This window comes from Ailuropoda melanoleuca, chromosome 4 (assembly GCF_002007445.2).
Source record: "Ailuropoda melanoleuca isolate Jingjing chromosome 4, ASM200744v2, whole genome shotgun sequence".
In the NCBI taxonomy this organism is placed as follows: Eukaryota; Metazoa; Chordata; class Mammalia; order Carnivora; family Ursidae; genus Ailuropoda; species Ailuropoda melanoleuca.
The window spans coordinates 3008280-3019350 of NC_048221.1; the positions used below are offsets into that span (position 1 = coordinate 3008280).

Genomic DNA, 11071 nt, shown 5'->3' on the forward strand with positions numbered 1-11071 from the left:
TCTGTTTCATGACGGAGTTGGGCCGGACGTCCAGCTGCAGGGCCTCAGGAGACCACTCCCCGTCCCCAAGCCTTAGTGCTCTGAGCTGGGAAATGGGCACAACAGGGGGACTGGGCAGGAGGCCCCTGAGCAGGCGCGTGGGTGCTCCTCCCCGTGTGGGGGCTGCGCGCCCCCCCCCAGCCCCGGCCCCAGCAGCTGCATGGAGGGGCCGCGTCCCTGCACACTCAGCCTGGGTCCTGCCCGCCAGGTGCTGGAGAACCGGACCAAGGACTCAAAGCTGGAGATGGAGGTTCTGGAGAACTTGCAGGAGCTCAAGGACCTGAACCAGCGGCAGGCCCATGTGGACTTCGAGGCCATGCTGCGGCAGCACCGGCTGTCGGAGGAGGAGCGCCAGAAGCAGGAGCAGGAGGAAGACGAGCGGGAGACGGCGTGAGTCAGCCGGGTGGGGCCGGGCGGGAGTCCCAGGCGCTCGGCCCACCTCACAGCCTTTTCTCAGGCCTCCGCCTGGAACACCCCCCTTCCAGATCTTCCGTGGCTCCCTCAAGTGTCCCTTTCTGCGGGAGGCTTCCCCCCGCCCACATCTCCCTTTCTCTCCCATGGCGTCTGTGCCGGGGTCACCGGCATCACCCCAGGTTTGATGATTTGCCCAGGCCTGCTGTGTTCACACTCTCTCCCCGGCACTGACACCCTGGAACCTTCCCTCTGCTTCACCCATCTCTCCTGGTTCATCGCCTCCCTCCCTCCTCCAGAATCTGAGTGCAGGCTTGGTTTGGCTTCTGCGTTCCCAGGGCCTGGAACGGGGTCAGGCGCTAGTAGGTGCCCAGGCGGCACAGCGGTGAGACGACTCTGCGTTTATTGAGCACCTTCTGAGCGCCAGGCGCTGGTTGGCGGTGGTCCTCATCGTTATGGCCATCAAGGGGACTGTGGGGCGGGGAGCTCCGGGCTCCAGGTACCCGGCTGGGGTTCCAGCTGAGGGGACCGGTGCCATTGGCCAGCACTTAACCACACTGCATCTGTGCACAGGGAGGATTGAAAGGAGTTTGGGTGCCCCTCCCTGCCCCGCTCACTGCTGTCAGGAGGGGCGGCGAGCGGGGCAGGGGATCGCAGGCATGCGTGCTGTCCCACAGGGCATTGGTGGAGGAAGCACGCAAACGCCGGCTGCTGGAGGACTCGGATTCTGAGGAGGACACACCTGCTCCCGCCCCGCCGCGGCTGGCCCTCCGGCCCAAGCCCACCGCCATCCTGGATGAGGTGAGTGTGCCTGCACCTGCCAAGTGCTCTCAGGACAGCAGAGAGCAACTCAGGACAGCCAGAGACCCACTGTGCGTCAGCAGGCCTGGCCCCTTCGGGACTGCAGTCTACCCGCCCCTGCTTAGCCGCTGAGACGAGCAACCCCAAGCTTGGAGACTTAGGATCACAGACTTGTATTTCTCGGTCCGTAAGGGCCCTGCGGTGACCACCGGGACTTGCAGGCAGCGCTGCTCCCAGCTCGGGGACCCAGGCTCTTTCCAGCTTCTCCATCTGCTGTCTCCTGGAGCGTGGTCCCAGCTCTGGGGTCCCGGTTTCCAGCCAGGGTGGGGGTGGGAGGGGCACCCGCAGCTCAGGGTCAGACCAGTGAGCTGCAGGGGGCCTGGGGGCAAAGGGAGGGAGGGGGATTTTGGCGGTGGACTGCCACCATCCACGGTGGTCAAGGCCATGCTGCTGTGTTAATCTAAGACGGGGCTAAAGCAGGAAAGGATTTATTTTAACTCAGACATAGGCGGTCTGTGCTGGCTAGATGCAGGCTCGCCGCTGGGTGAGTCCCCGAGTCACAAGGGTTTCAACTGCACGGAGGTTACTTTTCTATTGAAAAGTTGTGCGCAGGCCCCCCCCTCCACCGTCGGCATCGGGCCCAGGCAGCTTCCTCCTCCTCCCGGTCCTGCTGTCCTGTGGGGGCTGCCCTCACCGCGCCGCGTGTCAGCGCCACCTTCACATCCTAGCCAGGGGCGAGGGCCGGGCAGGGGACAAGGACGTCCAGGGCCACTGTACCGTAGGTCCCACACATCCCGCTGCACAATCCCATGGGTGAGAGCTGAGCCACTTGAGCACATCCTGCCACAAAGGATGATGGGTAATGTAGTCTTTCTGGGGTGCAGCCATGTTCCCATGAGGCTCCTGTGACTGTCAGCAGAGAGACTGGCCCTGGGGGTCGCGCACACTCATTCGTTACTCTCTGACACAAAACCAGGATGGTTTCTTTGAGGATCTGTCCCCTGATGACGGGTCTCACGCTGTCTTTCTTGCATAAACAGCCCCCAGAATTGTCTAAAACTTCCTCTTTTTTCTTTCACATGAACGAGATTGGAGCCACTGTGAAAGCAATCTGGGTTTCTTTGGCCCCCCCATCTGTTCCAGATGTCTTCTTTGCACCCAGTTTGATGACAGACTTTTTGTTTTGTTTTGCACAAAATAGCTCCATTGAGATTTCNTCTGTCTTTCTTGCATAAACAGCCCCCAGAATTGTCTAAAACTGTGAAAGCAATCTGGGTTTCTTTGGCCCCCCCCATCTGTTCCAGGTGTCTTCTTTGCACCCAGTTTGATGACAGACTTTTTGTTTTGTTTTGCACAAAATAGCTCCATTGAGATTTCCCAAATCCTCACCGTGACGTTTGCGGGAGCCCACCCCCTTCTGCGCTCGTGGCGCCTGTGTCCGTGGTTTCATTTAGTGGCTGTGTGCGCAGCTGGCAGACACGGGCTTGGGGAGGGGCTCGCAAGGGCTAGTGCTGGGGGCCACGTGAGTTGGTTCAGAAAGCTGCGGCTGGGATGGCTGGCCTCTCTCCGCACCCCACTGGACCACGTCTGTCCTGGTCAGCACACCAGCCGAAACAGCCCCCTTGCATGTGCCAAGCCCAGTCCCCCTTCAGGCCCTGGCCTCATACTCCTTCGCCTGGAGCACTGTCCCTCACGTCTCTGCTCATTAACTCCTCCTCGTTCTGCTGTCAGCCCACAGTCCCCTCTCGGAGACCTGACCGCCTTATCGACTGGCCGCTGTTGCCTCACACTGTCACACCACGCTGATGTCTTTCTTTGTGTCACACCACTTGTCAGGACGGACGTCGTCGTTGATCTATTTGCTTGTCCATCCTCCCTCCTCCCTCGGACAGTGGGCCTTGAGAAGGCAGCCCCCTGCTGCTCCAGCTCCTAGCTCAGACAGGAGCTTCCGAATCCAGGGGATTCTGGTTCCTCTGTTTCAACACAAAACTGATAAAAGGGGTCTCTTCCCGTACAGTTGAAGAGCTGGAGGTGGGGCTGAGCCCCTCTCTGCCTTCCCTGCACTAGTCCCAAAGAGGGGGCCTCCATTTTCCCTCATTCCATCAAACACCTCGGTAGAGCATCTTCCTGCCAAGAGTTGTTTGTGGCACTGTGGACCCAGTCGTGAACACGACAGGAACCCCCAGCATAGATGAGCGGGCCACTTAAGAAGGCAGTGGAGGGCACTGGGGGCATGGACATGCGGCACTCACTTGAGCACTTGAGCTCGAACTGTAAAGAAAGGTTTCCCAGAAGAGCTGATACTTGGGTTGGGTATTGAAGGATGAATAGGAGTTCACCAAATGCCTTAGAGGAAAGGGGGCATTGCATGTGGAGGGAATGGCACGGAGGGGAGGAGGTGTGGTGTGATTTAGGAAGTGTAAGTGCAGGGGCGCCTGGGTGGCTCAGTCGTTAAGCGTCTGCCTTCTGTTCAGGGCGTGATCCCAGCGTTCTGGGATCGAGCCCCACATCAGGCTCCTCCGCTGGGAGCCTGCTTCTTCCTCTCCCACTCCCCCTGCTTGTGTTCCCTCTCTCGCTGGCTGTCTCTCTCTCTCTGTCAAATAAATAAATACAATCTTTAAAAAAAAAAAAGGAAGTGTAAGTGCAGAGAGGCTGAGGAAGGTGGGATTTGGGCCAGTTCACTCATTTGTGTCCCCCTTCGCCCCCAGGCCCCAAAAGCCAAGAGGAAGGCGGAGAGCTGGGAACGGAGTGTTGGCACGCTTGGCAGCAGGCCCCAGCTGTCGGGCCTGGTCGTGGTGAAGAAAACAGACCTGGGTGGCAGCACCCGACAGGGCCTGGCGTCACCCACCACCCAGGGTAGGTGCCCTGGGGTCCTGGGACTGAAGCACAGCACCTCGGGGCGGCCACCAGGTGGCAGCAGCACCCCAGTGCGGTCTTGGGGGGGACCATCAGAGTGGCTGGGGGTGGGTGGGTGGTGTGCCCCCAACCAGGGCCGTGGGGTTGAGGCTGGGTAGGCTAGCTCTTGCCTCTCACCCAGGGCCTGTGCAGAGCAGGAACGAGGCCGACCCTGCACCGTGGACGCCCGGCACCTCCTCCCTGAGCCAGCTGGGGGCCTATTCGGACAGCGAGGACAGCAGCGGCAGCAACTGAGACCCCACCCAGGCCCTTCCCCAGGTCAAGGTCCCGCGTCCAGCTTCAGCTGACGGTCGGGGCAGGAGTCCCCAGCATCAACCAGAGCCATGCATGACTGGGCAAACCAGGGAGGCCAGCGAGGACTTCGGCCGAGGGACTTGGTTTCTCCCCTGTCCCCCCATGTGCTGGCCCTCGGGGTCCTCAGCTCACACTGCCGCCCTCCTGGCCCTCCTTTCGGGGCTGCGGCATCCCTGGAACAGCTCTCGGCTCCCTGTGCGGTACCCCTTTGACAGCAGAGTTTGGGGCCCGCTGGTGAGAGCACCCACCCCCCGTTAGCTCCGCCCCCTCCAGCCACAAAACCTGCGAACCAATGAAAGGCACCAGCTGTCTGGCCGGGGCACCTGTCCCGCCAGCTTCTGAGGAGGGGCCTCAGAAACACACAACGTGGCCAGTCCGGCCTGGGTTTTGGAAGCTGTGAGATGGCAAAGGCTCGTTGATTAGTGGAGGTTTGGGGAGAAGTTGTTATGTAGCAATAGATCGCCAATATGGTCCCTGGTCATGTGACCAGGAACTCGATTCCAAAGCTCTTGTTCTTTCAAGGTGCCGGACTTCAACTCTGCTATAATTCTCTCCCACTTTCGAGTTTTCTAGCTGAAGGTCCTGTGCTCCCGCCAGACTCCTTCAGCACCTGACCTCCAGCCNACAGGCTCCCGCCAGACTCCTTCAGCACCTGACCTCCAGCCCTGCTCTCCTGCCCCTGCCGGGGTCGCCGGCCTCAGGGTCTCAGCCCTCCTCTCTCTCTCTCTCTTTCTCTCTCTCTCTCACACACACACATTTGTTTGTCATTTGGTAATGAGGCTTTGTGCTTCTTGCTGGTGGTGGTTGGGAGATGAGAANTTCTCTCTCTCTCTCACACACACATTTGTTTGTCATTTGGTAATGAGGCTTTGTGCTTCTTGCTGGTGGTGGTTGGGAGATGAGAAGCCCCCACTTTGGGGATCCACTTCCTACAATGATTTATGTGCCGCAGTATGACTGGAAGACGCGAACTATCCAGCCAGGCCCCTGGGTCCTCGCAGCTCCCTGGCCGTGAAGACAGGCCCCGGGAGCCCCGGTTCCGAACCGCTGACGGTGGTGGGCTGCCGCTGGCAAATTGGCCGTGGCGGGGGTATTCGCACTATGGAAGTCGGTGCTCGGGCAAATCGGAGTCCCGTGCCAGAGCCCCCGCCACGGACACTTCCCAGCACGCCGCTGCCCGCTTTCCCCAAAGTCAAAGTCAGCCTTGCGCGCGGTGCCAGGGACGATCTGTTCAGACGGGCGCTAGAGGAAGGCATCCGCTGAAGCGCTGGTGGAAGAGATGAGGCGGCGTGGGGCCCCCGGGTCACTCTGATCCGTTCTCGCAGACCGGTACCTGAGCGCCTATCCCTTTAGGCCCCCCCTCCTTGTCACTACTAAAGATTATGAACTCCATTCTAAAACACAGATTAGCAAACTGTGGTTGGTGGGCCAAAGCTGTCCCACAGCCTATTTTTGTGAATAAAGTTTTATTGGCACAGCAACACGTCCAGCTGTGTGCATATAATGTATGGCTGCCTCACCGTGCGGTGGCAGAGCCAACAGCTGTACTGTCCGGTCCCTGATAGAGAAAGGTTGCCAGCCCCTGCTGGGTCGCCCAGCTCTGCACTTCCTCCTCTGCTCCCCACGGCTTCCAGGGGAAAGTGCCACACACACCCCCCCCCGCTCCCCAACGTCCCAGCTCACCCTGTGCCCGCGGCTCTGCTACCGGGGTCACCCTGAGGCTGGGTGCCAGCTGCGCACGCCTCAGTGTGGAGCAGGGGCTGAAGTTCGCGGGATCCGCTCAGGGAGGAAGAACAGCTAACGGTCTGAGTCCTTGCCACCTGCCTGACCGGCGTTGAGCGCATGCAGAGTCACTCATTTGAGTTTCCCAAAGCAAGTTGCTCGCTNTCAAAGCAAGCTGCTCGCTCAAAATAAATAAAATTTTAAATGTATATATATAATTTATATACAAAGTATATATTAAAATATGTATATTATTTATATATTTAGTATATATCATAAAATTTATATCACTTATATAATTAATACAATTTATGTATGAAATATTTATTTTATTATTGATTTATTATATATTTTATTTTTTTGAGCACCTACTTTGTGCCCAGACCCGTTTTAGGCACTGGGGCTGCAACACTGAAGGAAAACATGACAGTAATAACCTAAAGAAAAAAAACAATGGGCCCCCCTCATAATGGTGACGTCATGTTTGGAAGATGGGGGATAAGATCGTGAACGTATCTAAATACAACGATGAGCTATGAAGTGAAGCAAACATACACTGGAGGCAGTGATTGCTCTGAGTGAAAACAGGGTGAGGTGGCTGTGAGGGGCGGCGTCATGTGTGTGTCTTGCCCACCACCCCCGGGATTAGTTACCCCTGTGGAACGAGATCTCTCAGAAGTTCGCAGCGGCAGACACGGGAGTCTGGGTGTGGCTTTGCTGGGTTCTCTGCCTCAGGGTTTCGCAGCTGCCCTTGAGACTTGGGCCAGGGCTGTGGTCTCATCTGAAGGCCCGTCTGGGGCCGGATCTGTGTCCACGCTCACTCGTGGCTGTTGGCAGCTCCTCATGGGCTCTTAGCCAGAGGCCACCCTCAGTTGCTTGCCTACATGGCCCTCTGACAGCTGGCTTCATAAAGCCAGCAGGACAGGAGTCTGCGAGAAGTGGCATCCTGTCACCTTTGTCATGTCCCCCTGGTTGGAAGCAAGCCACAGGTCAGGCCACATTCAAGGGGAGGGGATTACATGTGCTGTGACCACCAACAGGTCAGGGTCATTGACAGTCAGCCGAGGGGCTGCCTGCCAGACCCCCCCACCACCACATCAACAGCTTTGCAAGGGTGGCTGTGTTGATGAGTGTAGCCCCAGCACCTGAGACCATCCAGGCACTTAGTGGGAACTAAGTGGAACTCACTGGAACTGTCTTAGTCTTATCCCCCAGCAGGCTTTTATGCTTCATTCTCCCACCCTGTGACCTTGGAGCCCTTCTGCTCTTGGCCCAGTTCCTGGTGGGGGTTCCCAGGGGCGAGCGAATGAGCAGAGGGGTAGCGACACGTCAGGGTCTCGTGTGCCTGCACCTGAATGCAGATCCACCGGGGCCTCCACTCACCTGCTCTCCCATCGTTCCCTGGACCCCCTCCGGCTCTCTGGAGCCTGCCCTTCCCCCGTCACTGCTGACGGCCCCCCTTCCCTGCACTGCACTCCATGTCTGTTATCCCTGGGAGCTGTCAGGTCTCATTCAGAATCTCCTGCATCAGTCCCCCTGGGGGCCGCCGCACAGCAGAGGGACTTGGTGGGGGTGGCCTGCCCTCCTGCTAGAGCCCCCTCGGCCTGAGCCTGGCCTTCACAGAGACAGGGGCCACTGCCCCCTTCCCAAGCTCTAACTGCATGCCAGGCTTTGCACCAAGCTCCCTCTACACCAAAGCTTGCCGCTCACTCCCTCAGGCACATGCCCTGGTGCTGCCTGATGTTACAGAGGCAGGAAGCTCCTGGGCCAGGGACTTAGAGTGAGTGAGGGACAGGACCTGGCCTTGCCACCGCAAGGCTCCGAGGCCACACCTTTAATGACCACACTCCACTGCAACTCCTGCAGACAGAGCCTCCAGGGCCATGCCTCTCCCGTCGGATTGGGCATTCATGACGACAGAGCTATGTCTCCTCCGTTAGACTAGGGGCACCTAGAAGCAGGGCCATGTCTCGCATCAGACTGGAAAGACCTGAAATCGGAGCCATGCCTCCTCCAGCAGACTGAATGCTTCAGAGGGTGGAATCATGTCTCCCCTATGAGACTAGGAGCCTATTAAGGCATATACCTCTCTCCTCCATCAGACTGAGGCTTCTGAGGTCAAGACCATGCCTGTCCCATCAGACTGTGAGTTTTAAAAGGCAAGGGTGTGTCTAGGAGCTTCTCAGGGCAGAGACTGTCTCTCCTATCAGAGTAGGAGCTCCTAGCACAGGGCTACGTCTTCGCCATCAGATTAGGAGTATTTAGACCCCACCATGAGCTGTCCTGGTGCTCCCATCCCCCCTCCAGACTCCATGAGACAAGGGTGAGGGGACAGAGAAGGCAGGCACCGCCCCCACGCAGGGACCCCAGCTGGCTCCTTCTTAAGGTCCCACCCACGTAAAACATATATTGCGCACGTACTGTGTGCCATGCGATAGAATATTATTGGGCCACATGAGGAATGAGGCACTCGCACGCACGTGGATGGACCTTGGAAACCCGATGCTCAGGGAGAGAACCAGCCACAAAAAGCCACATCGTGTGTGATTCCATTTATGTGAAAGGTCCAGAATAGGCCCAACCACAGAGTCAGAAAGCGGATTAGAGGTGCCAGGGGCGAGAGAAGCGGAGAGAATAGAGAGTGCCAGCGGAGAGAATAGAGAGCGCCAATGCGGGCGGGGTTTCTTGTTGGGGTGATGAAAATGTTCTGAAATGAGTGGCGATGGTTGCATGAATTGTATCTCGAAAGAAAGAAAGAAAGAAAGAAAGAAAGAAAGAAAGAAAGAAAGAAAGAAAGAAAGAAAAAGAAAGGCTCCACACAGCGCCCAAAAGCTCAGCAGAGGTTAGCTGTTCTCCCATCTGAGAGATGGAAAACAGCCTGGTCACCACCCCAGGTCAAGAGGGTTCGGATTCCAGACCCTGAGCCGCACCCAGGAGAGGCCCCTGATACACTTCTTCTCAGTCCACGGGGGCTGGGGAGAGGGAGGACACTCAGCCCAGGACCCCTGGACCACCCCACCTGCCCGCCTTTGTCCACTCAGGGCCCCCCACCGCTGCGCATCATCGCGCCAAAATCCAAGAGTTCCTCTGGCTCTTTCAAGGGCATACCGCAAGGTCACCAGCCCCCCAGCCTGACTCTCCTCAGCCACCGTCTCCCACTCCTCACTCCTCCCGGAACCCCTTGCCAGCTCCTCTCCTTGGGGGTGGGGGGGGGGCCCAGGAGCAGTCAGCTCAAAAGCGCAGGAAAGTCAAACGCCGTTTGATTCCGCCTCCGGGGCCTCTAATTGCTATTCCTGACACATGCTGTAATTAGAAGGCCCCTTTCAAATATTTATACCTCAGACGGCTCGTATTTATGCAACAGGGAGAGGGTTCGGATTTGATGAGATCTGTCAACAGCTCATCCCCGAGCCGGGAATTGCCTTGCGGCTGACAGAAAACAGGACAATTACCCGCCGTGCTCCCTGGCAGTCCCCAGGGACACTGCCTTGTCGCTGATCGGAGAGGGCAGGGTGGGGGGCACAAGGAGGTGCTGCAGGGGGAGGACCGAGTTCAACAGGTTCACGTGGGCAACACAGCCAAAGCCGGGAAGAGGAGTGTGGAAGCCCTGCTGCCGAGAGGGGCTTTGCCTGCTCAGCTCTGGACCTTGTGTCGTCACCTGGAACATGGGGCTACCAGTGGGGCAGGGGCTGAGAAATGCTGATCCCATGAAGACACACTAGTGGGTCTTGAGTGCCACCCCAGCCAGGCCACATCAGGACGTGCAGGCAGAAATGAGCTGCATGGTGGCTCTGAGCAAGTCCTCCCCCTCTCCATGCCTCAGTTTCCCCATGGGAAAAAAATAACTCCCTCTGGCAATCCTTCCTTGAGCTCTCTGGGGATTTTCTGTTAGAACCCCTGTTAGAAACCAGGAAAGCAAGGCACAGACAGCATAGCCATGGCCCCGACCCACTGGGGCATTTTCCCAACAGTGTCAGCTCTGACTTTTGTCTGGTCTTCCCTCCCGTCCAAGCCACAGGCACCAGCCCACCCTGGGGGCAGTGGAGGGGGGCACCGGGAGAAGGGAATCTGCAGTCCCATTCTTCCCAATCACCCTTCTTCAGTATTAGGGGGAGCTGAGCAAGCCCCCTTGGAATGAAAGAAAACCGTGTTTGCCCTGGAATTGGCCAGCACACCTCTTTGCTTTCCTTGCCCCAAACCTCTTAGTGTCCTTGACCCCAGACAGCTGCACCTGCCAAGAGGCAGCCAGGCCAGGCGAGAAGCCTCTCGCTTCTGTCCCCCCCACCCCGCCGCCTCCACCCCCAGAAGCCACAAAGGGACAGATGCTGAGGACACGCGCCAGGCACAGATACCATCTCCATTCCCAAGGCCAGCTGCCCCAGCCCCTTCCCCCATGCTGCAATTAGTCCCCTGGCGGGGGGGGGGGGGGGGGGNGGGGGGGTTGCAGAGAAGAGTCCTCTTGGGGAGAGGAGGCCAGACCCCCCTCCCTCCCGTTGCCTCCCCGCTTCCTTCAGCTGCATCAATATCAGTTTTAGCCAGTGACCTCTGGAACACTCTGCTGGTCAGTTGCGCCGCCAGATACTGGTTCAATTTCAACCCTCGACAGTGGTCGCTCTCACCCCCTCTGCTGGTCAGTTTCACCCCCTCTCGCGGTCACATCCAGACCCCCATTTCCCGGCCAATTTCCACCTCGCCTCCCTCTCCCCGCTGCTCCCCGCCTCTGCACCTCTCGCTCTCCTGAGCAAGGTCAGCCCTGTCGGTTCCCACCTCCCGCGCTCCTCGCTCGCTCCTGCCAGCCGCGGTCCTCCGGGTCAGTGTCCAGCTGCAAAAAAAAAAAAAAAAAAAAAAAAAAAAAAAAAAAAAAAAAAAAAAAAAAAAAAAAAAAAAA

The 11071-nt window shown here is 58.1% G+C and overlaps 2 protein-coding genes across 2 annotated transcripts in view; both read left to right on the forward strand.

Moving 5' to 3' along the window:
* YJU2 (YJU2 splicing factor homolog) overlaps positions 1–4956 on the forward strand; it is a 12088-nt gene extending 7132 nt beyond the window's left edge. The window contains exons 5-8 of the mRNA XM_011236340.3: positions 248–429; positions 1128–1251; positions 3960–4107; positions 4289–4956. Of these exons, the coding sequence (XP_011234642.2) occupies positions 248–429; positions 1128–1251; positions 3960–4107; positions 4289–4401 (567 nt within the window). The 3' untranslated portion in view covers positions 4402–4956. The remainder of the gene's footprint in view (positions 1–247; positions 430–1127; positions 1252–3959; positions 4108–4288) is intronic.
* A 5775-nt stretch (positions 4957–10731) lies between these two features.
* The window catches only part of SHD (Src homology 2 domain containing transforming protein D), a 9089-nt gene continuing 8749 nt past the window's right edge, over positions 10732–11071 (forward strand). The window contains exon 1 of the mRNA XM_034657536.1: positions 10732–10993. The gene's annotated coding sequence lies outside the window, so the exon portion shown is untranslated. The remainder of the gene's footprint in view (positions 10994–11071) is intronic.